The sequence below is a fragment of the Carassius gibelio genome, chromosome A2 (genome assembly GCF_023724105.1).
Source record: "Carassius gibelio isolate Cgi1373 ecotype wild population from Czech Republic chromosome A2, carGib1.2-hapl.c, whole genome shotgun sequence".
NCBI classification, from domain to species: Eukaryota; Metazoa; Chordata; class Actinopteri; order Cypriniformes; family Cyprinidae; genus Carassius; species Carassius gibelio.
In genome coordinates, this window is record NC_068372.1 from 26,152,554 (window position 1) to 26,176,710 (window position 24,157).

Here is a 24,157-nt window from a genome sequence, read left to right on the forward strand (position 1 = left end):
ATTAGAAATTTTATCTATAGCAGAACTGACATTTGAAAAAAAAAAAAATAATTTAAATTCCGATGTTCTTGTTCAGATCTGCACTCTCTGATGATGTCATCTTCATGGCAAATATGAACGGTTCAGACAGTGAAGCCTCCCACTCCAATGTACGAACAACTATATCAGTGGCACCACGACCTGTGCAGCCCACAGTGAACCACGTGGAATATGAAAAGCTGGGAACACAAGCCATGGACGCAAGAAGCATTACCCAGAATGCATCTGTTAGAGTTCTAACAGAGGATGATCGATCATTAGTTGCTGCCACTTCCGTGACTAACAGAAGAGGGGAAGCTCAGCTCAGCTGGGTAAGAGCTATGAGGTGTCATGCCTCAGGAGGGCACTAGAGGAGAGTCTTGTTCACCTGCCTCATGACAGCCAGAAGAATGATTATCCGAGTGGCAGGTATCCATTGGAGAGGAAGAATAAGGGACAGACCCGTAGCCACAACAGAGGCACCCCCCGCAGGTACTTCAAGTTAGGGTCCTGTAAGTGTCCAACTAAACCAGATGTTTTCCACACAAATTATTAGTTCCCCAAAGAACCTTTCAGTGGACAGTTCCTAAAAGAACCATTTTTTTTTTCTTAGTGTGAAGAATAATCAGATGACCCTTTACACTATAAAGAACCTTTAGTGCAATGGAAAAGTTCCACAGTTTTAAAAATGAATATCCTTAAAGGAATTTTTGAAGCAATGTCATAGTACAAGATACATTTTGTATGCTTTAAGTAAACAGTTCTTAAAAAAATATTTTTCTTAGTGAGAAGATATATATATATATATATTATTTTATTTATTTATTTATTTTTTACTATGAAGAAGATCCTTTAACATCCATGGAAACTTTCCATTTGCATTAAAAAAGGTTCCATGGAATTTTAAAGGATCTTCATAGAACCGTGATGGCAATAAAACAAAAAAAAAACATTATTTTTAAGTGTTATTTCTTTGAGGTTTGCAAACCCAACATGCACCCTCACTATATCATCAGACATGTGAAGATAGACTCAAACCTTCAGACGTCTGAGGACTGGATGTCTTTTGAAATGGAGCTCAGCAAGAGCAAAGGTGACAGTTTTTGTTCACCCTTGTTTCTTTAGCAACACATATGTTATAAATGGGGTCAAGTATTGGAGTTTGTTAATGTTTATACAGTGATACTGAAGTTAGGGGTATTTGTGTGTTGTCAGCCACTGACGGTGAGGATTCAGATCATGAGATTCCAGAGAGCCTTCAGTCAATCACACAGACAAATACACACCCACTTCAGTGCTGACAAGAGGTCAAACAACTCCAGAACCTTATTGAAGGGTATGACTATACTTTTAGAGAAATAGTATTTTGATGCAGTTCAGTATGTAGTGAGTGGGATAAAGGTACTCTTCTCTCAATGGTCACAGCCTCAGTGGAGAGCTTTTCTTTGGACACATCTAAGAGAGCCAGCATTGGACCAATCCACTGTCACTGAGCCAACCAACAAAAGTGCCAGCTACAGAACTGCAAGTGAGGGACCGCTTTATAACCTACCTCTTTATGTCATATTCACTGGAATGCCAAGTAAAGGAAGAGTGTCCTTTGTGGTTACAGCGGGAAACTTGGGGAATATCTTCTTTAACAGCACAAAACTTGACCTTTCTATTTCTGCTCATCCTTCCCAGAAGCCTCTGCTGCAGATCAACTATGGCTCAACCAGTAGTTTATCTGCTGGGTAAGCATTTGAGCAGTTAACAAATTAATAAATATGCACCCGACAATAAATCATTATAGTCAAACACATCATATTACAAAAGCACAAATGCATCTTGATCTGGCAAGGTTAGATCATAGTCTAATAGATCATACATATAACCCTTAATTTACCATAGCATTTTACTTTGCACTGGCTGTTTTCCCAGTTTTAAAGTGCAAGATCAAGTGTCAGAACCAGTGTCCACTAAGAGACTCTCAACTCAGTCTGACTCAGTAATATCTTCTCTCAATGGACCTCACTGCAGACCTGTGGAATTTAATCGAAAATTTAATTGAAAATGTTGATTATTTACAATTTAATTCCTGCAAAACATAGTAACATATACTTAACATACATTACTGTTCAGAAGTTTGGGGGTTGTAAGATTTTTTTTTTTTTTAAGAAATATGTTTATACAATAAGGATGTAAAGATAATAGAGATTAATAATGTTACAAAATATTTATATTTCAAATAAATGCTGTTCTTTTGAACTTTATATTCATCAAAAAATCACTAATTTCACAAAAACATGAAGCAGCACAAATGTTTTCAACATGGATAATAAAAAATGTTTATTGAGTAGCAAAGCCGCATATTAAGAATATTTTTGAAGGATCATGTGACACTGAAGAATGTAGTAATAATGCTGAAAATCTAGCTTTGCATCACAGGAACCAATTCCATTTTAAAATATATAAAAACAAAACATTTATTTTAATAATATTTTAGAGTACACTGTAAAAAGTAATACCTAGATCTAACTTATAAAAAGTGAGGCAAGTGGCTGCATTGGATGTTTTAAGTTGAGTCAACTTCTAGCCTTTTTCAAGTATAATAAACTCTTTAACATTACTTAATTCAAACACAACAAAATCAAGTTGAGTTAACTAATAAGTGCTATATTACTTTGCATCACAGGAACCAATTCCATTTTAAAATATATAAAAACAAAACATTTATTTTAATAATATTTATATTACTGAACAAATAAATACAGCCTTGGTGAGCAAATATTGCATAATCTTAGTGACCCCAGACATTTGAACAGTAGTGTATTATGTACGTATTCGAATAAAGCATATATTAATATCTGTTGCACTCTTTTCAGGAGGACTCAATACATAAGACATTAGACAAGGCCTTACAGGCAACTTTTCTGATAAAGCAGACCACAAACAGGATGGTGGACACTCTCTCTGCTGACCTGGCCAAGGCTCAGCTTCAGAGGAAGTTATTGGGCCAACATCCTCTTAGCAGCAGAGCGGGCAGTTAGCTGTACTGTAATATACTCTCTCTAGGACATTACAATGGAGCATACTCTAAATCATTTCAAGAATCTGATTTTACACATCTGTTTAAAAGTGTTTTGCATTAGGCCTATCATCAAATAAAAAAGCTGACCTGAAAGTTAAAAAAATTGCCTTTGAAATACAGTACAGACCAAAAGTTTGGACACACCTTCTCATTCAAAGAGTTTTCTTTATTTTCATGACTATGAAAATTGTAGATTCACACTGAAGGCATCAAAACTATGAATTAACACATGTGGAGTTATATATGGAATTATAAACATAACAAAAAAGTGTGAAACAACTGGTTCTTCAAAGTAGCCATCTTTTGCTTTGATTACTGCTTTGCACACTCTTGGCATTCTCTTGATGAGCTTCAAGAGGTAGTCACCTGAAATGGTCTTCCAACAGTCTTGAAGGAGTTCCCCGAGAGATGCTTAGCACTTGTTGACCCTTTTGCCTTCTGTCTGCGGTCCAGCTCACCCCTAAACCATCTGGATTGGGTTCAGGTGCGGTGACTGTGGAGGCCAGGTCATCTGGCGCAGCACCCCATCACTCTCCTTCTTGGTCAAATAGCCCTTGATGCCTTCAGTGTGACTCTACAAGTTTCATAGTCATGAAAATAAAGAAAACTCTTTGAATGAGAAGGTGTGTCCAAACATTTGGTCTGTACTGTATTTGTAATAATGATCATGACCAATAAGAGGCAGATTAGAGCCTCTTAATGTAGCCATTATGACACAATACTTACAATAATGTAAGTGCTATGCAATTATATAAACCAGATTAGCACAATGCCAGAATACCTGTCTCTAGTATAATGTATCATAAAACACCTAAGGATTTCCTTGCTGGATTTGACTTTTGTTAACACATACCATCATGTGTTCAATTCCAATGCAACTTCCCTCAGCTTCATAAGATTTTTTCCCTCTCACTTGAAACTCCAGCAGAGTCATCCACTGTCACAGACAAAACCAACGCCGCTCAAGTTTCTGCCAATATGTAGTGCGTGTGTGGTAAGCCTCTAGTCATTGCTACTGTTAATGTAAAGCGGCCTATGCACTCTTGTTGTTGTAGGATAAATTTCCTGCTCTGCTGACCGCAAACACCTGTCACTATGTAATGTAGAGCCAGACTGCAACGTAATGTCCGTGTGTCTGATGAGACTTGGGCAGACTGGAGGCAACATTATATTTAAATTTTTGTAACTTTTTAAAAGAGAGTTCAAACAGTTTGCACATTGCTTGAATCACAGGTAAAAATGATATAAATACTGTTCATTTTCTTGCACAGACCGATCATTTTGTTTATTTTGTGTTCTACTGAAGAAACAAAGTCACCTAAGTCTTGGATGCCCTGGGGGTAAGCAGATAAAAATAAATTTGAACTATGAACTATCCTTTTGAGACATGACACCACAGGTAAATTTTATCACTCAATAAAATACTGCAAACAGTCTAAAATAAACCCTACATTTTCACCATACTTTTAGGAATAAATCTGATGAATGATACATGAAAAAACCCCTTTGTAAAAACCTGCAGAATATAGATAACATGGAATAAAACTGTCGGTGTATGTAAATGCTGCTGAAGTGGAGATTTCTGAATAAGTGTAGGAGAAATAACTCATAGGGAGAAAACATCCTTTACAGATATGTACAGTAATTGAAGCAAATAGATATAGTGTAATAAAATAAACACTTATGTATATTTGGGATGTTTTCTATGTTATAGAAGCAAAACAGCCATCAGAATGGTTCTGAAAATGGTTTTGTCTGTAGTGTCTTGCCTAAAATATATATTATATTCAAAGGTAGCATATGGTTCATTCGTATGGGTGGGAAAACAACATTACAATAAAGTACAAAAATATCATCTTTTAATAATATAAAAGAGATATGGCTATATACATATATATGTTTAAGTTTCAGCTTTGTTTTACTTGTATTAAACATGTGCAGACAACATCACAGGTGTGATTCTTGTATAATGCATCTGACTGGGAGAGTTACACTGTAAACAATCTCCTATAGCAACTACAGTGTAAAATACAGTAACTTTAGAGACACTTAAAATGAAAAAGTCAAATTTACATATCAGATGTCCTTCTCCCATGACTCCAATGAATATGCTACAACTCTAATGGTCCATTCTCTATTGAAAACCCAACAATGCTGAGGCAAACGCATCAGTGACCCAGATAAGTGTGATTTACAGGGTGGGATTTTGAATTGTCTGCCCCCAGGCCCCACTCCCAAACAAAATGAAATCGAAACACATTTTTTAAATATATATATAATTAATTTTTGCCTTTGTAACAAAGTTAATACAAATTCAAAATGCAATCCGGTATTTTTAGACATGAACTAAAATTCACCATAACACGCATCTGTTTGCTCTGACCTGTTTACTTCTGGTTGGTCACACAAAAATGTTCATGCGGCACCATTATACTGTAGCTGCTGAACCTGAATCTCATTATAAGGTCTGACTTATGAGTACCATGCCAGCGTGTTTTTTTCATTCATACTGATGATTTTTCTTGCATCTGTTCTTTCCCAAAGTGATGCCTTTTCAATGATTTAAATATAAGAAGAAAAACAATCTAACTACCATTCAAACATTTAGAGTCTTTTAATGTGTTTGAAAGAAGTCTCTTGTGCTTATTTTTGAAAATGGTTTCCTCTTTGAATTTATTTTAAATTGTAATTTATTCCTGTGATTCAAAGCTGAATGTTCAGCATCATTACTAATCATTCTACATCATTCTAATATGCTGATTCTAATCATCATTCTAATATGCTGATTTCCTGCTTAAGAAACATTCAAAAGAACAAAAATACGCTAGATGTATTTCCTGTCACTTTTGATCAATTTTATGAATATTTGCTGTATTGATAACTTAAAAAGAACAAAAATAAAATCTTACTGACCCAAACTGTTTGAGTGGTAGTGTAGTGCTACTGTATAAAAGTCTTTTCGACTGAGGATTTCAGCTGAATCCCCTAAGCACTGGCTATATAACAGCAGAGATCCGTAGATCCGTCAGGTTTGGTAATTTTTCATGATACAGCAGGTATGTTGATGGCTGTGACTGATGTATGTCACAAAACCCAACATAAACCAGCATTTATTTGTTTGCGCTTGTCATGTATGAATCACTAAAGCATGTCATGTATGAATCTTTTGACACTGACATTCCTCATTTCATCTGTCTCTCTCAAAATGTTTGCTTAGATCTACTGCTTCTGTTCCTCCTTACAAAATCTGTCCCAGGTAATCTCACATGTCTTTACTAGAGTTTTAAAATAATATCACCAACTGTTTTCAGACAAGTTAAAATGCCAAAATCTGCAATCAATAGGCTGAGGTCTCATTATGAACTCATTAAGCTCTTCCAAGATCGAATCATATAAGCTATCCATGCATAGATTTATTTCTTTATACAATAATTTTAAGTGAAACTAAAAAGTACTAAAACAAAACATAATTGAGAGAAACTCCTGTAAAAATGTTGTTGTTTTTGAAGATTAGTAGTGTATGTTTCCGAGAAAATACTATTTTAGTCTACTTCAAAATAATTTTAATCTAGTGTGTTACTTGGTGTTTCTTTGTTCTTAATTGTGAAAAACAGAATTGTGTTTCTACACCATTTTTCAGTGTATGAAATGGCAACAGCTCAGCAATAAAAATGAGTTGTCATACAAGTATGTGACATGCGTAGTACATGTTCTTAGTTTATAATGTTAAAAATTAAAAATCTTAGATCACAGAACATCAATCCTTTGTGGCATTTCATGAAATGGGTGCATTTTGTCTCCCTTGTAAACTGTAAAAGAATACTTTAACCTGATAACCTAATATGTGTGTGTGTGTGTGTGTGTGTGTGTGTGCATACAGTATATATAGGCCTAAAACTCAAAATTGACAAGGCGACCACTTTAAGGAATGACACGGTTGTGTTTTTATCTTGTAGTAGCCTATCAATCAATTGTATGATTATTATACTATCCTAACCACTTCTCTTTCTGCAGACATCACGTTATCTGTGTTCACCATCATCTCCAAAAGTATGACGGTCCATTGGAGCGGACACACCGGCGCTAGCTCGGTTTAAGATTGTGGAAACCAAAAACACTTTGAGCCACAATCTTTACGAAGGACACTTTACAATCTATTTATTTATGCATTTATTTGTATGTGTATATGTTTGTTTGTTTATACAAAATAACTGATTAATTATAATTAGCATTATTATATATATATATATTTTTAAAGCGCTTTCATCTACCATCATTACAAAGTCAATAAATATTTTTTTCTTCTAGAAGTTTAGCTATTGGTTATTTATATATTGTAATTTAATTGGTTATTATTATAATTATTATGATGTTTTTTAATTGTGTGCCATCAGCTCCTGAGGTTCCCCTCATTCTTCAAAACTCCAAACACAGTGACAGCATCACAGTGGAGTTCGGTGTGGTGTCTGGAGCCACCAGCTACATCATCCGGGCAGAGAACGGGCTCATCTGGGCTTTTCTCTGAAAGCCTGGTGGACACTTCCCCCGGGACAGTGGTCGGTCTGCTGCCTTACACCCAATTCACACTCAGCGTGATGTCCGTCAACACTGGGGGAAGGAGTAAGCCTTCCTTACTCATGAATGCTAGAACAGATAAACTGACTAAAGACTTTCATTAAAACACCTTCTGCTTGACGAATCGATGGATTATGGAAAGTGTAGCCCTCAAATCCATGGCATAACACTATAAAGCTCAAATAAAAGTGTACCTTGTAGTCTTCCAACCAATCATCATTTACCAAAGATCACGCATGATAGAATAGAAGGAAACTTGAGCACTATTCCCTGTTTGGTTGACAATGAGTTGGTATTTAAAACCTGTAACAATAACACAGTATTGTTTACTCCAGGTATTATGCAGAGTTTGTACAACTAACTCAACCGACTGTTGATGGTAACAGCACCTTTAGCTGGACTTTATACCCACAACTGAATGAAAAGAAAAAACCCTGAGAACTAGGCTGTCAAGGATAGCTTTGACGTAACATAAAGGGACGGGTTTCATGAAGTTTCATGTATAGCAGAACTTACACTTATCTCATTTCACCAAAAGACTCACTGCAGGTTATTTGCATCCTACATCTGATCCAATCAGACATTTATACTAGTTTAATTTTAAAGCTAATTATAGTATATCTAAAGATGTAAGTACTGCCACATTTAACAATAAATCTTTTTCCCATAACGTAGTGTTTTATTTGTGTCTTTATTTACTCACTCTTATGTTGTTTCAAACGTTCAAAAGTTTTTTTTTATTCTTCTGTCAACACAAAAGAAGACAATTCAAGAATGCTGGTAACCAAATGGTCCCACTGACTTTCATAGTATGGACTAAAAATACTATGGGAGTCAATGGGACCCAGAATTGTTTGGCTACCAACATTCTTCAAAATATCTTCTTTTGTGTTCCACAGAAGAATAAAAAAAAACTTTTGAACGTTTGAAACAACATAAGAGTGAGTAATGATCGAAATTCACCATTTGGGGTAGCAATTGCTTAGTCTTTTCCTGTGGTGATGCTCTTGCTGCATTGTCAGCTCTTTCTATTCTTTCTGTCTTTTATTATGCTAATAAAACTAAGTTATAAAAAGATTTTTCTCTCTCTCTGTTTGCAGTGTTGGTAGCCCCAGATCTGATTTCCAGCTCCCCCAGCAGTGACACCATTGTGATAGACTGGGATCCAGTGGACCAAGCTGTGCTATACAGCCTGGTCATGACCCTGGTGGGTTCAGACCAAAAACAACAACAACAATAATAATAATTATCATTAAAATTGTTATCATTTATTATAATTATGATACCCAGTTATAATAATAATAATAATAATAATAATAATAATATAAGTTATAATAATATTATATGTTATTTTGATTAATATTAAATAAAACATGAATGATATTTAAATAAATCTGAATATGTTTTATATAAAAGGTAGCTTATCAATGCATTTTACGTGAAAAAACTAAAAGAGGAAACAAGATATGACTTAAAGTAATTAAGCATATGTAAAAAATTCTAAATAAAACAAATAATAACAACATAATCATAAAATATATTGACATGCGTAGGAAACAAATTATGAAATAGTTAATAAAACAAAACTAAGTAAAACTAACTTAGGTACAAGATGATAATGTTTTATCTTCCAGAGACCTAAAAATCACATTTTATATATATATATATATATATATATATATATATATTTGGACTGATTTCCATGTTTCCTTGTCTTTTCAGTCACCTGTTTTGGAAAAACTCATCTAGAACCCTCAATTTTTTTATGAAATATAAATGTGATATATTAATAGAACAATTATATATGAATATTTTTAAAATATACATATTTAAAACAATTAAAATGAAATATTCTCCTAAGCATGTTCCTAATGACTCTTTCTGATATCTGCAGTGATCTATCGAGGCCAAAGAAATAAAACCTTATTTTAAGTGATTGTACATAAATTATGACCGAATGTTTACATTTAGTGTCATCACACACAGATCCAGAGTCTCACAGGACAGACTTACGCAGGGCATTTGAAACCGGAGGCCTTTGTGTCCAGAAGAAGATAAAGTGTATCATGTCAACATGCTGGACATGTTTATTGCTGCACAGCCTGTGACATTAAAATATAACACTTGTACTCTTGGGACTCCAGATGCACATCTCAGTCAAAACATCTTCAGATATGATAAATGATAAAGTGTCTTGTTACTTGTTTTGAAACATTTAGGAAAACAAATGAATCTTATAAAGTATGTCTTAATGTCACCTGAAAAAAACAAATTAGATTTTTAAGAAAGTCTTACATTTATTATATTACATTTAATTGGTGATTTTACATTTGAGATACACACGTATACACACACACACATAAGATGAATAAATTAGCTTTCCATTGATGTATGGTTTATTAGGATTGGACAATATTTGACGGGGATGCAACTATTTGAAAATCTGGAATCTGAGGGTGCAAAAAAATCGAAATACTGAGAAAATCACCTTTAAAGTTGTCCAAATGAATTCTTAGCAATGCATATTACTAATCGAAAATTAAGTTCTGATTTATTTTTGGCAGAAAATTAACAAAATATCTTCATTGAACACAATCTTTACTCAATATCCTAATGATTTTTGGCATAACTTTTTTTATTTTATAATTTTGACCCATACAATGTTTTTGACTATTGCTTAAAATATACCCCAGCGCCTTAAGACTGGTTTTGTGCTCCAGGGTCATATACATATATATATATATATATATATATATATATATATATACATATATACATATATACATATATATATATATATATATACATATATTAATATATATATACATATATACATATATGTATATATGTATACATGTATACATGTATACATATATGTATATATGTATATATATATATATATATATATACATATATATATATATATATAGATGTGTGTGTGTGTTTGTAGCATGGTGTGATGTGATGAGATGGTGTAAAAAAAAAAGAAAAGAAAAATGAATGATGAGAAGGTTGCAGGATATTGTCTTTGATGTGACATGAATGATGTTTAAACCATATACATTTCAGTGTATATTATCAAAGTTGGACCGCCCACAAATGTCCGGTTCTCACGTCTTTTTGTCTTCTATCAAAGGGCACCGATGAAAGAATATGGATCTCTGATGTCATAAACAGAGACAACAGGCCATTCTCTTCTCATGATCTTTAAAACCTAAAAGCAAATATATATGTTTGCTGTTTCTTATAAGACTGGTCTGAACAGTCAAAACTTTGCAAGGAAACCACAAAAGGTTTCTGTCTCCAATGTACAGTCACAAACCACACGGTTATCAGTTGATGAAACTTTCTCTTTCTCTATGCAATGAAGATCAACACAAGACTGTGCATATTTTATATCTATCTAATGGCACATGTGTTTATAAATTAAACCGAGATGGGAAACCTAATCATTTTTAGATTCAAAGTACCTTAAAGACATGGCATGACAAACAAAAGAATCAGATCCACGTCACGAACGTAGAGTTCCTGATCTGTGTTTTCATCTACTTCATGAAAAACGACACAAAAGAGGTTGTTCTATTTTATTACATAACACCATATTTAGTGGCACTTGCTAAGATAAGCATTACTGTTATCAATACTCGATTTGAACACACCCTGAATCATGAATATTAAACTTCCATAACTTATCCAGCACCATCTGTGCTATAGGTGAGTGGTACCTCAAATTAGATGAAAACCTTCTGCAGATTTACATCGAAAACCAGATCCAGCTGGCAATCACCTAGAAAAGATGCCTTGTAACATGTAAAACCAGGAACATCCTTGCAACCATTTATCAACATCGTAACAACATATAACAACATTATGGCAAGTAGCCACAACATTCTATTATTGTGGCAGTTGGTTTTCAATGGGCAAGAACCACTCACATTTTCTTTAGAATAAATAAAAAATAAAGTTATTGAAATTTAGATTTTTACATTTTCTGAAGAAACTGTTCTACAAACAATGGCCATTTTTTATGTCTCTTTTGCTATTCACATGGTTGTAAAAATTGTTCACATCCACTCAAAAAGTCAAATGATTTGAAGCATGATACATTTCCGTTGCAAATCAAAGTTTAATACTTTGAGGTATATGAACTATAACAGAAAATTGGCCAAAGAAGACTGTAAGATGCTTTGGATAAAAGTGTCAGCAAAATGCATAAACCAAAATGCACCAGTGTATTGCTTCTGAGAGAAAAGATCCATTTTCTAGATCCATTTAGTGGAGTTGATGTTAGTTGGCAAAAGTCAGAGCCAGAAATATCACGTAATGTATGATGGACAGATACTTTGTTTGTTTTTAACTTCAGATTATTAATCCATCCTGTCGGAGATATCAAATATGTTTGAAATTCTGACCTTTTTTTGTAGAACGCATATTGCTTACATGTCATCCGGCTCTTAGCAGCGACTTTTTATCTCACAATTCCGGCTTTCTTTTCTGCTGTTGTGAGGTTACTTCTCACATTTCTGACTTCTCAGAATTGTGAGTATCTCATCATTTTTGACTTATGCAATTCTGAGAAAGAAGTTAGAATCATAAAGACATAAAGACTGAGACCTACTTTATATTAGGTTAAGTGTTGTTAATTACTATATGCACTTACTTTGAAATTAATAATTTGATACAATGCACTTATTGTATACATACTAGTTTTTACACTACTTTGTATTATTAAAAGCAGAATGAAATGATGTGGAAGTTTCAAATATCAATATTTTATTCAGAATACAACATAGATGACATATCAAATGTTTAAACTGTGTGGCATCTTCTCTTCTTTTTATAACAGTCTGCAAACGTCTGGGACTGAGGAGACAAGTTGCTCAAGTTTAGGAATAGGAATGTTGTCCCAATCTTGTCTAATACAGGCTTCTAGTTGCTCAACTGTCTTAGGTCTTCTTTGTCGCATCTTCCTCTTTATAATGCTCCAAATGTTTTCTATTGGTGAAAGATCTGGACTGCATGCTGGCCATTTCAGTACCCAGATCCTTCTTCTATGCAGCCATGATGTTGTATTTGATGCAGTATGTGGTCTGGCTTTGTCATGTTGGAAAATGCAAGGTCTTCCCTGAAAGAGACGACGTCTGGATGGGCGCATATATGTTGTTTCTAAAACTACCTTTCTGCATTGATGGTGCCTTTCCAGATGTGTAAGCTGCCCATGCCACACACACTCATGTAACCTCATACCATCAGAGATGCAGGCTTCTGAAATGAGCGCTGATAACAACTTGGGTTGTCCTTGTCCCAGTTTTCCAAAAAGAACTTCAAATTTTGATTCGTATGACCACAGAACAGTTTTCCATTTTGCCACAGTCCATTTTAAATGAGCCTTGGCCCAGAGAAAATGCCTGCGCCTCTGGATCATGTTTAGATATGGCTTCTTTTTTGACCTATAGAGTATTAGCCGGTGAATGGCATGCTGAATTGTGTTCACCAACAATGTTTTCTGGACGTATTCCTGAGCCCATGTTATGATTTCCATTAAGGTCCGTTCACACCAAGCACGATAACTATAAAGATAACGATAAAGATATAGTTCTAAAAATCATTCTCAATATTAAAGAATAGCAGAGTCCACACCACAACTATTACGGTAAAGGCACAGAGAAACGATATCGTTGGAATCACTTTCAGAACGTTTTTTTTCCTGATGAACGATAAAACATTGCCAACCAATCAGAATCAATCCTGCTGTAATGAGCTCGAGAATTTAAAGCAGCAGACATGCATCCGCTTAGAATACACAGACAATATCGTTCGCTGGTGTGGACTCTAATATCGTTATCTTTATAGTTATCTTATAGTTATTGTTCTTGGTGTGAACGGGCCTTTACAGTAGCATTCCTTTATGTGATGCAGTGCCTTCTAAGGGCCCGAAGATCAAAGGGGAACCAGTATGGTTTTCTGGCCTGTTCCAGATTCTCTGACTCTTTGGATGATATTATGTACTGTAGAAGATGATAACTTCAAACTATATGCAATTTTCTCTGAGAAACTCCTTTCTGATATTGCTCCACTATTTTTCGCTGCAGCATTGGGGGAATTGGTGATCCTCTGCCCATCTTGACTTCTGAGAGACACTACCATTCTGAGAGGATCTTTTTATACTCAATCATGTTGCCAATTGACCTAATAAGTTGCATATTGGTCCTCCAGCTGTTCCTTATATGTACATTTAACTTTTCCGTCCTCTTATTGCTACCTGTCCCAACTTTTTTGGAATGTGTAGCTCTCATGAAATCCAAAATGAACCAATATTTGGCATGACATTTCAAAATGTCTCACTTTCAACATTTGATATGTTATTTATATTCTATTGTGAATAAAATATAAGTTTATGAGATTTGTAAATTTTTCGATTCCTTTTTTACTCACAATTTGTACAGTGTCCAACTTTTTTGGAATCGGGTTTGCAATTAAGTAGTATTTAAAGACACTTAATATGAAGCTGGACCCAAAGTTGGGTAGTGTATTAGCTGCTATACACATTCATTTTACAGCCTTATAGTCTACGTCTGTTTTGTTTGAAATTTTGCTAAGAATTTTAGGAGAAACTTTACTTCAGTTAATACTTCTGTGCAACATATCCGAACTTCACATTTCCTGAACACATCTGAATAATAAAGCATCTTGATGTACTGAAGGGCAAACAAAATGTGATGGTTGTGATGGAACTTTGTTCAAAGTTACACATTTTGTTTATATGCAACATAAGTTAAAACTTTGTGTAATTTAACATTACATTAGATCCAGTTTCACCCTTCATTACAATTATGAAGTTGTACTTCCCGTGTAACTCTGAATTAATTCCTACTTAAATACAAAAATTTGGTACTTCCACAGAAAAGATAAAAGATTCTCATTCACGGCTTGGAAGCAAACCTGATCACACCTGGACTCCACCTGTGTTAAAGCAAAAGAAACTATAACATTAAAGACACTGACCTTAACCACTATACAAAACCATTGGAGTTGGACGGACACAGAGTTGGGTTTATGTTTCAGGCTCTGAATTGAAGAGGCGGATTTCCTTTCCCTAATAGCTTCTTGTTTCTGGGATCAGTGAGACTGAGACACAGACACTCTATTCCTTCATTATCTTTCTTTTTAAAGTACCAGAACACCCTGTTTTAGGCACAGTGATGAATTCTGAGAGTGTAACATTCTGTTGCTTTCTGCATTCCCAGTGCAGTTAAGAAGAAGTATGGAAGATCTCTCATATTTTGAAAAGATGAGGCTGTACTCTAGACTTAAGAGCTATAATAATAGATGAAAAGTGATGTAGCATTAGAAGTTGTGTATTATCCAGGTGTGCCAGAAGAAAAATAACTGCTTCCAAAACAAGATTACATAAGTTGAATTAATGACACAGTAAAAAAAAAATAATAATAAAAAAAACGAAAAAATAAAATAAAAGCTTTTGTAAAATTTCAAAAAAGAGTTAATGATTTATAGAGCTGAAATTCTTAAAAAAAAAGAAAAGAAAATTTGAAAAAAAAAAATTTGCTACTGGTTTATCATTTTTATCATCATATTACAGATGCTCCTGCTTCAGATACAGCCATTAATAACATGAAATGCAAAATAATTAAGCTCAGAAGAAAAAAAAATACATATTCATATTTTATATTTAAACAATGGTATTAAAAATAATAACTGCACAACATACACTAAAAATATTTCAATTTATAGTATTAACTACTTTTCAATTCATGAACCAATGTGAATTCAGTGAGAGATAACTGAATAACTTTATAGTAAACGATTAACTGAAAATAGTCATCAATCCAACTGAACCGATGCAGTTCAAATGCAACCCTCCATCAGTTGGTTTCAATCAGTTTTCATGTCATTTACTAGGAGAACGAATCTGAAAGACCAAATCATTTACAAATGTAACATCATCATTACAGAAGATGATATTAAACCAGGATTAAGGTGAAATAAGAGGGGGAAATGTGTGTTTAATATCCAGTAATTTAATCTTTCTTTAACATCACACCAAACTGCTTGAGGCAAGCCAGTACAAGGATGGGAATTTCACTCTTTCCATTATCCTGAACCTATTTCACTGAAACTTAAGATTAACAACCTGTTCTATATCACTAACCACCCAAAAATAACCTTTACACACCAGTGAGCTCTTCATTTAAGCAAATTAACATTTTAAAATGAAGTAATTATTAAAAAGATGGCACATATCTAGAGAGAACTATAATTTCAAAAATGTTTTTTTTGTGAAAAGTGGGGACATTCCATAGGCGTAATGGTTTTTATACTGTACAAACTGTATATTCTATGGCCCTACACCAACCCCACACCTAACCCTTTTTTACTTTCTCAAAAAAAAAAAACTCATTCTGTATGATTTATAAGTGTTTTGAAAAATGGGGACATGGGTTATGTCCTCATAAGTCACCCTCTCCTTGTAATACCTGTGTCATACCCGTGTCATTACACAGAGTTGTGTCCTGATATGTCACAAAAACACACCCACCAACACACATACACACACACACACACACGTTTGTTTTTGTGCAAAGTGAGGACATCCCATAGGTGTAATGGTTTTTATACTGTTCAAACGGTATATTCTATTGGCCTTCACCAACCCTAACCCTAACCCTAACCCTTTTTTACTTTCTCAAAAAAAAAAAAAACTAATTCTGTATGATTTATAAGCGTTTTAAAAAATGGGGACATGGGTTATGTCCTCATAAGTCACCCTCTCCTTGTAATACCTGTGTCATACCCATGTCATTATACAGAGTTGTGTCCTGATATGTCACAAAAACAAGAGCACACACACACACACACACACACACACACTTGGATGATGTCTTCAGCCCAGAGGCATCTATCCACCTGCCCTCATTTTGGATGCACTGATTGGTTCATGCAGAGCAGGTATACTTGCACCATGCCACAAAAGATTTCAGTTTTCTCTCTGTGTTAGAAAGTGTATGTATTTTTACTTATGTGTAACTTATTAGCACATTAGGCATCTAATCAGAGATGCATCTTCCAGGGACACTGTTCATATTTGTAACTCTGTTTTCAGTGGCACAGGTATTTATTAATTTGTCAAATCTGTTAATGATGTATTGTTCATTTTTTTATGTTTGAAATCCTTATGATTAAATTGTCTCTTACATTCTTCTTTGTACTAAGGTAATAGAAGCTACTACTGCAAGTAAGTATTTAATTCTTACTTTCTATGTATTTATTTACTTATTGTATTATTTATTTTAGTAATAATAGAGGAATTAAGAATATTAATACAGTGTAGTACTATGTATCACAGTTTATTTTTTATAGAGAGTTTTATAATTGTTTATAATTTTTAGAGATTAGAAAAAAAATATATATATTTGAGCAAAAATAATAAATATTTAGGAATGTTTTTAACTAAATATATAGTATTAGCACACACCATTATATCTTGAAGTGACTTGATTTGTGAAGATATTAAAAAAAAAAATCTTTTTTTCTCCAGACTGTAATATAACATCAATATTATCACCCACTGCATCGTCTCTGCTTGTAAAATGGAACACTTTCCCAGGTGCAACAAGCTATACTCTGGATGTCAGGGCTGTGAATTCAAACAACACGGCACCGATCACTTTTACACTCGCTGCATCCATTGCGGAGAGACTAGTCCAAGCTTTAAGACCTGGACAATTTTATCTAGTGACTTTTAAAGTGTTTGTGTTAAACCATATGTCATGCATCAACTCCATGACAGCACAGACAAGTAAGTTATCGACCCACATATATTTTAACAAATGTTTAGACATTTTTTATATTGATTTCATTTAATTTATACCTACAGTTCCTGCCACCTCACAAATAACATATTCGAAGGCAATATCAAGCACCTCGATCAGGTTTGAGTGGTCCAGTGCGCAAGGAGCCGATAGTTACATTTTGGTAGTGGATGGAACTTTCCATCCTGAGACTCAAAACTTTACATACACAACGCTAAATGGACAGGTAGACAACCTCCAGCAAGCCACTTCATACAGCTGTTACGTTTATTCCTCCAATCCTGCAGGACTCGGTGCCAAGAGCCTTGTCAAAACCATCAGAACGTGTAAGTCTACTTGGTTCTTTCCCGTTTTGTGCTATTTTCGTTACAGCAGTTTTGGTATACTGTCAATGACATGTCGCCTTCCTATAACTGACAATTAGCAAATTTATTTGTTCAACAGTGGTGCAGCCACCGAATAACGTGGCCGTGACAGAGTTAACTCAGGGCATGGCTCGCGTAACATGGAACAGTGTTTCAGGCGTTCTGCTCTACCAGATGTCAGTGACAGCCAATAACAAGCCGGGATTTCCCCCGGTTCTTAAGAACGTCACTGGTACCGCTATGAATATCTCAAACCTGGAGCCGTGTACAACATACACAATAGGGGTTGCATCCATCAACATGTTCCTGGAACCAGGAGAGTCCACCAACTTCACCTTCTTAACTTCCAGTAAGTCAAGATGAAGCAGAACATTTCACAGTAAAACCTTTAAATGAAATCGTAAAGTAACAGATGTATGCCTTGATGTGTTTTGGATGCTTAGACTTTCTTCTAGTCCAGAACCAACACTAAAACCAGCCTAGACATCAATGCTGGTCTTTTCAGCATCTGGATTTGCAGAACTCTAACATATTACTTCTTGTTTATCTCAGCCATTTCAACAGTTTCCTCCATCTCTGTGGAGTACAGCTGTCTTACTTCTACAGCAATAGTCAGGTGGGGTGTGGTTTTTGGTGCCACATTGTACCGCGCCGTCATTACAGATGGTCAAGGCCGGTCGTTCAACTGCACTTCCACGAACACTACCTGCCAGTTCTTGATGCTGGTCTGTGGAGAACGATACACTGTACGGATTACAGCCATTGGTAATTGTGAAAGCACTTCTGATGGCACCTACGTCTTTGAGACAGGTAAAGATTTCCTTTCTTAAAGGTCACACTCACACCTCATCAAGTCCTCTGGGACAGAAGTTTTCAACCTTTGGGGCCCAGAACCTGTTATGGGGGAGCAAGAACCTGTTAATTCAGAGGCATACACTCAAGTTATTATGAATACAATCTAGCAAATATTTAACCATCCACTAGGGGGCATTCTGATAAGTCCCACAGCTAATCAGTCGATGACAGTTAGGGCAGAGTTGTCGTGATCAAGTTTCGATATCAAGGCTATCACTCAAGATTGACAGTGGAAGATGGTGTACGGTTAGCCTTGTCAGTAATAATTCAACCACAGATTTTTTAGGTGGGCTTCAGCCTCTCCCATCTGTCTTCTCAACCCCCCCACCCCAAACTAGCTGAACAATTTGGCCAGTACAGCTTCCTTAAGAATGTTAATTTTTTGTCTTTAAAATCGACACGTACTGCGCATGTGTACATACCTAATATATACTGACGCATGACGTCACCGTTTTCAAAGGATTCCTGCATTGGGTTCTTACATTGGAAACGATAATGGTGCCGTTTTCAAAAATGTAGCCTACACTTTGAAACCTGTTTTTCAAAATATGCGTTTTCACTCCCTAAAATGCCATTGTCGTGTAAACGAGTCAAAATGCATAAAAAGTTTTTGGTTGAAGACATTGTTGTGTAAACGGGCCCTTATCCCTAAAGTTAGTATATCTACCTGCCTTATCTAAGGTTATCTTTCTCAGCTTGTATTTTTATATACTCTCTTAAAGAGATATTGGACCCAAAAATACAAATTCTATCATCATTACTCACCCTCATTTCAACCTGTATGAGTTTAATTTTTGGACCCCATTTAATTTCATTGTATGGACAAAAACAGCAGTTATTCTTGAAATGATCTTCTTTTGTGTTCGACAGAAAATATTAAGTTATGCAGTTGTTTTGAACAGCATTAACTTAAATGATGAGGATTTTTATTTCTGTGTGTATTGTCCCTTTAAACCAAAAAGGAATTGTATATTTCACCAGCAAATTCATTTCTCTCTCCCATCTCTCAAACAAACAGCACCCTGCCCACCCAAAGCCCCACAGCTGTACCGTGAGTGTTCGACTAATGTCATCTTGTTCTCGTGGGATTCCACCAACAACACGGCTTATTACTTCGCCATAGCTGTGGACTCAGACCAACTGGTAACTGAATGCCTCACTGTGGACACCTCCTGTTTTTTCACCGACACCGTCTGTGGTAAAACCTACAGCTTCTATGTCAGATCCATCTACACCGGAGGACTAGACTGCAACACTGGATACACAGATGGTGTGGTAATCAAAACGGGTGAGTCAGTCATTTTGGTAAAAATGTATAAATATTGAATTTTCCATTATATTCCGTTATAAGCACTATACAAATAAATGTGAGTTTGAATTGTTTTTAATTAAAATTCTTTATTTTGGCCCCCTCTGTCTCCTTACCCATGTAGCCCCATGTTTACCGCAGAACATTTACACAACAGCAAACTGTGCTAGCATCAGCAGTGCCGTCATTACTTGGCATGAGGCCGCAGGAGCCAAGACCTACATTGTGGAGGCCCGCGGCAATCGTAAAGATTTCTACAACTGTTCGTCTGCAAACACAAGTTGCACGCTAACAGATCTGGAATGCGGAGAGAGCCTGAGCGTGTGGATTGTTGCCACAAATGGTGACTGTACTACTGATCCTGTGCTGGGAGAGGTGGCAGAGACAGGTGAGTGATTCTGGGTGATGTGGTAATACCAATTGCAATGTAAATACCATTGCATATGAATATGAACTCATAAAAAAGTACTGTGGCATGGTTTTAGATGGTGATACTATACACTATTTCTCCCACCGTAGTTCCATGCATACCTCAGAACGTGTCCGCTGTGAAGACTTGTAGTTCAGAGTCTGCCTCTCTCACATGGAACAATGCCAATGGTGCCGTCTTGTACATTGGAACAGCAACGCACATAGACGGTACAGTTCACACCTGCGCTGCCATGGCGCCAGAGTGCACATTCCCAAACCTGCGATGTGGCGAGACATATGATGTGAAAGTCAAAGCAACTAACCTGCAATGCAACAGTTCTGAGAGTCAACATGTCACCCTGCAGACGGGTAGGTGCACAGATCCAAAAAAGATGAATAAAAGGGGCCAGATATTTAAAATGCTAAATAAATTATAAATGGAAATACAAAAAGATGAATGAATATAAATGGCTAGAAATTTCAAATAAATGTATTTCTTCATCTGGTTAATTTATTTTTTAAATAATGTAAAATCTAAAATAAAAAAGAGGATAAGGGGGCCAGATAATAAAAAAATAAATAAAAGAGGTCAGATACTTAAAATGTAATTAAACAAAAATAAAAGAGGATAACCACCTTGACTAGTATTTGAGTACGTACATGGTAGTATTGCATCCTTCATATCTCTTAAGAGTCTTTAGTTTTATCAGATTTATAAAAGACAGAGGCAGATTTATGATTCTCTCCGAAAACAGACGAGCTCCTTGAGGCGTGCCGTGGGCGGAGCTAAATAGTCAGGGGCATGCTCAGTTTTTGCGTAGTGATCGTCTGAAAGCTGTGACATTGATAGAAAGAAATCAGGAACAAAAACTTTATTGACTTAAATTTGATTTATGTATAATACAACTGTCTAAATGCTGTGAAGAAACAAACACAATTGCACAACTGCAAGTTGCATAACACTTGCTGTTCCGTAGAAACAAACTGCATCTAAATCATTCTTGAGCACGTCCCATGCAGCGCTGCAGATGACTTCCGTAACCCACATTAATGGGCATGCTCTCTCTCTATGGTTGATGTGTGTGTGCTCTTCCAGGAGAAGTGTCCACACAAGGAATTCAGCCCTTTATGACAAGAAACAAACCTTGAACCTGATCCCTGGCACAGAAATACTCCGTCATATGTCCAACTTGTTTTTTTTTTTTTTTTTTTACTTTGGTCATGTTTAGCATGAAAGTCCAATTCTTTTAACAGTGTAAATAAGTCAGAATGCATGAAATAGCATTTGCTCTTCATTTTAAAATGTTTAAATACAAAATGTGTAAAAAAATAAAAATAAATAAATAACAATAATACTAAAATAATTTAAATCAGGAATAAAGGAGACTGGACATCTAAAATGTAAAATTAGAAAATTAAGTAAAAACAAAAAATAAAAGGTGATGAATTAAAGATGCCATATTTTTAAAATGTAAAAGAGAAAAAAATATAAAATAAAAATAAAATGGTATAAATAAAAGGTAAAATATTTAAAGTGTAAAAAACTGCTCCGGGTGTGTGTTCACGGTGTGTGCTTGTTCACTGCTGTGCACTTTGGATGGGTTAAATGCAGAGCATGAATTCCAAGTATGGGTCACCATACTTGGCTGTATCTCATGTCACTTACACTTTAAAAAAAATAAAAGTAAAAAAAGATGAATGTAAAATGTTTTAATAACAAATAAAACAGGAAAAATAAAAGAGGCAAGATATTTAAAATGTAATATAACAAAAAAAATTTAAAAAAATAAAATAAAATGGGATTAATAAAAGATGCAAATTAATATAATAGGCAGGTATTTAAAATGGACATACTTTTAAAAACTAAATTAACAAAAAATAAATAAAAAAGTACAATATCAATAACAGAGGGTAAATAAAGTTGCCCAGATTTGTAAAAAGTGAGAAAAAAAAAAGAAAAAAGAAAAAAAAATAGGAAGGATTTTTAAAATGTAAAATAAATAAACAAATAAATAAACAATAAATGTATGGTCTTTATATTTATCTTATTAACATTATTTTATCTAGCATTTTATATACCGGTATCAATCGACCTGTGGTTTACTGTTTTTAAAAAAATTACTTTTAGATAAAAGTAAAACAAATGATTTTCTGATGTACACAAAGTAAATCTAATACATTTTCGATTGTAGCTCCATGTGCTCCAGTCAGAGTGGGGGTCACTAGAGACTGTGCAGCGAATCACGTGATAGCAAGCTGGCAGGCCCTTCAGGCTGGGAGTCTGTACATGGCAGTACTGCAGGATGAACATGGACCCACAGTTAACTGCAGCACCAGCTCTAACAACTGCACATTCACAGACCTGCTCTGTGGAATGAACTACAACCTCACAGTCACAAGGAATGATGGTCAATGCAGGAGTCTGCCATCCTCATCCATTCAGATACAGTCAGGTAACAGTCATTTGATCATGCATGCATGTTTACACAGTAATAACAGATCTTTGAAACCGACTATCTATCTCCTTTAGCTCCCTGTGACCCTCAAAACATCACAACTGTGCTCCAGTGTGACACCAACACAGCCAACGTGGCATGGGCTGTCAGCGCAGGAGCTAATGGGTACACAGCAATTGCAACAGACAGGCAGCAGCAACGTTTAGCTTCTTGTCACTCTATGGGAACTTCCTGTCAGCTGACCTCTCTGCCGTGTGGGATGAGACTAAATGTGACTGTCCAAGCTGATGGCACCACCTGCAACAGCAGCTCTCAACCTAAAGCTGTAGTGGAAACAGGTGACAGCTCATGTTAACTTTTGCTGATGTATGTGAGTCATAACAACAATGTTTGGCCCTTAAATGTATTAGACAGAAAAAAGTAGCATTTTATTTTATCCAATTATGTATATATCTATAAAATATATCCTGGCTAACCACAGGTGTAGTTCATTAGATTAACTATGAACATGACCCACTAATTATTTTATTCAGTAAGAAAACATTACAGTAAAGACATTGAAAATTTCCTATTCATGAAAAAAAAAATGATTTTTTAAATTTTTTTTTATCATGGTTTCTACAAAAATACTGAAAATTGATTGCAACAAATCAGCATATTAGAATGATTTCTCAAGGATCATGTGATCCTGAAGACTGGAATAATGGGTGCTGAAAATTCTGCTTAAACATCACAGGAATAAATGACATTTGAAAATATATTAAAATAGAAAACAGGCTATTTAAATTGAAATAATATGTCATAATATTACGTTTTTCTTTGTATCTTTCATAAAATAAATGCAGCCTTGGTGAGCATACAAAATGTCTTAAAAACAACAACAACAAAAAACCCTACTAACTCTTAAACTTTTGAACAGTACCGCATATATATGCTTTTTATATATAAATTATTTTTTCATATCACTTCTTTTTCTCTAGCTCCCTGCATTCCCTCCCGTGTTGCTGCCGCTCTAAACTGTACATCCAACATTGCTTCCATCACCTGGTACAGTGCACTTGGTGCCACTTGGTACTTGGTAAAGGCGGAAAGCAGCCAAGGGTACAAGACATCCTGCAACAACACTGTCACTCAATGTGATATCCCAAACCTGCAGTGTGGCCAGGAATATTCCATCACAGTCATGGGCATGAATGGTGTCTGCATGGGCCCGGCTAGCCAGCCTGTCACTCTCGTCTCAGGTACTTGAACTCTGAACAAATAAGAAA

At 35.2% G+C, this 24,157-nt stretch overlaps 1 protein-coding gene across 1 annotated transcript; it reads left to right on the plus strand.

Moving 5' to 3' along the window:
- The first annotated feature begins 113 nt into the window (after positions 1-113).
- On the plus strand, positions 114-23,244 carry LOC128022913 (fibronectin type III domain-containing protein 7-like). Its single transcript, XM_052610630.1, has 11 exons — positions 114-350; positions 7,483-7,708; positions 8,764-8,870; positions 17,720-17,819; positions 17,938-18,207; positions 18,411-18,668; positions 19,732-20,001; positions 20,147-20,410; positions 20,542-20,802; positions 22,626-22,886; positions 22,964-23,244. The coding sequence occupies exons 1-11, from the start codon at positions 114-116 to the stop codon at positions 23,242-23,244; spliced, it is 2,535 nt and encodes an 844-aa protein (XP_052466590.1).
- Positions 23,245-24,157: the final 913 nt, after the last annotated feature.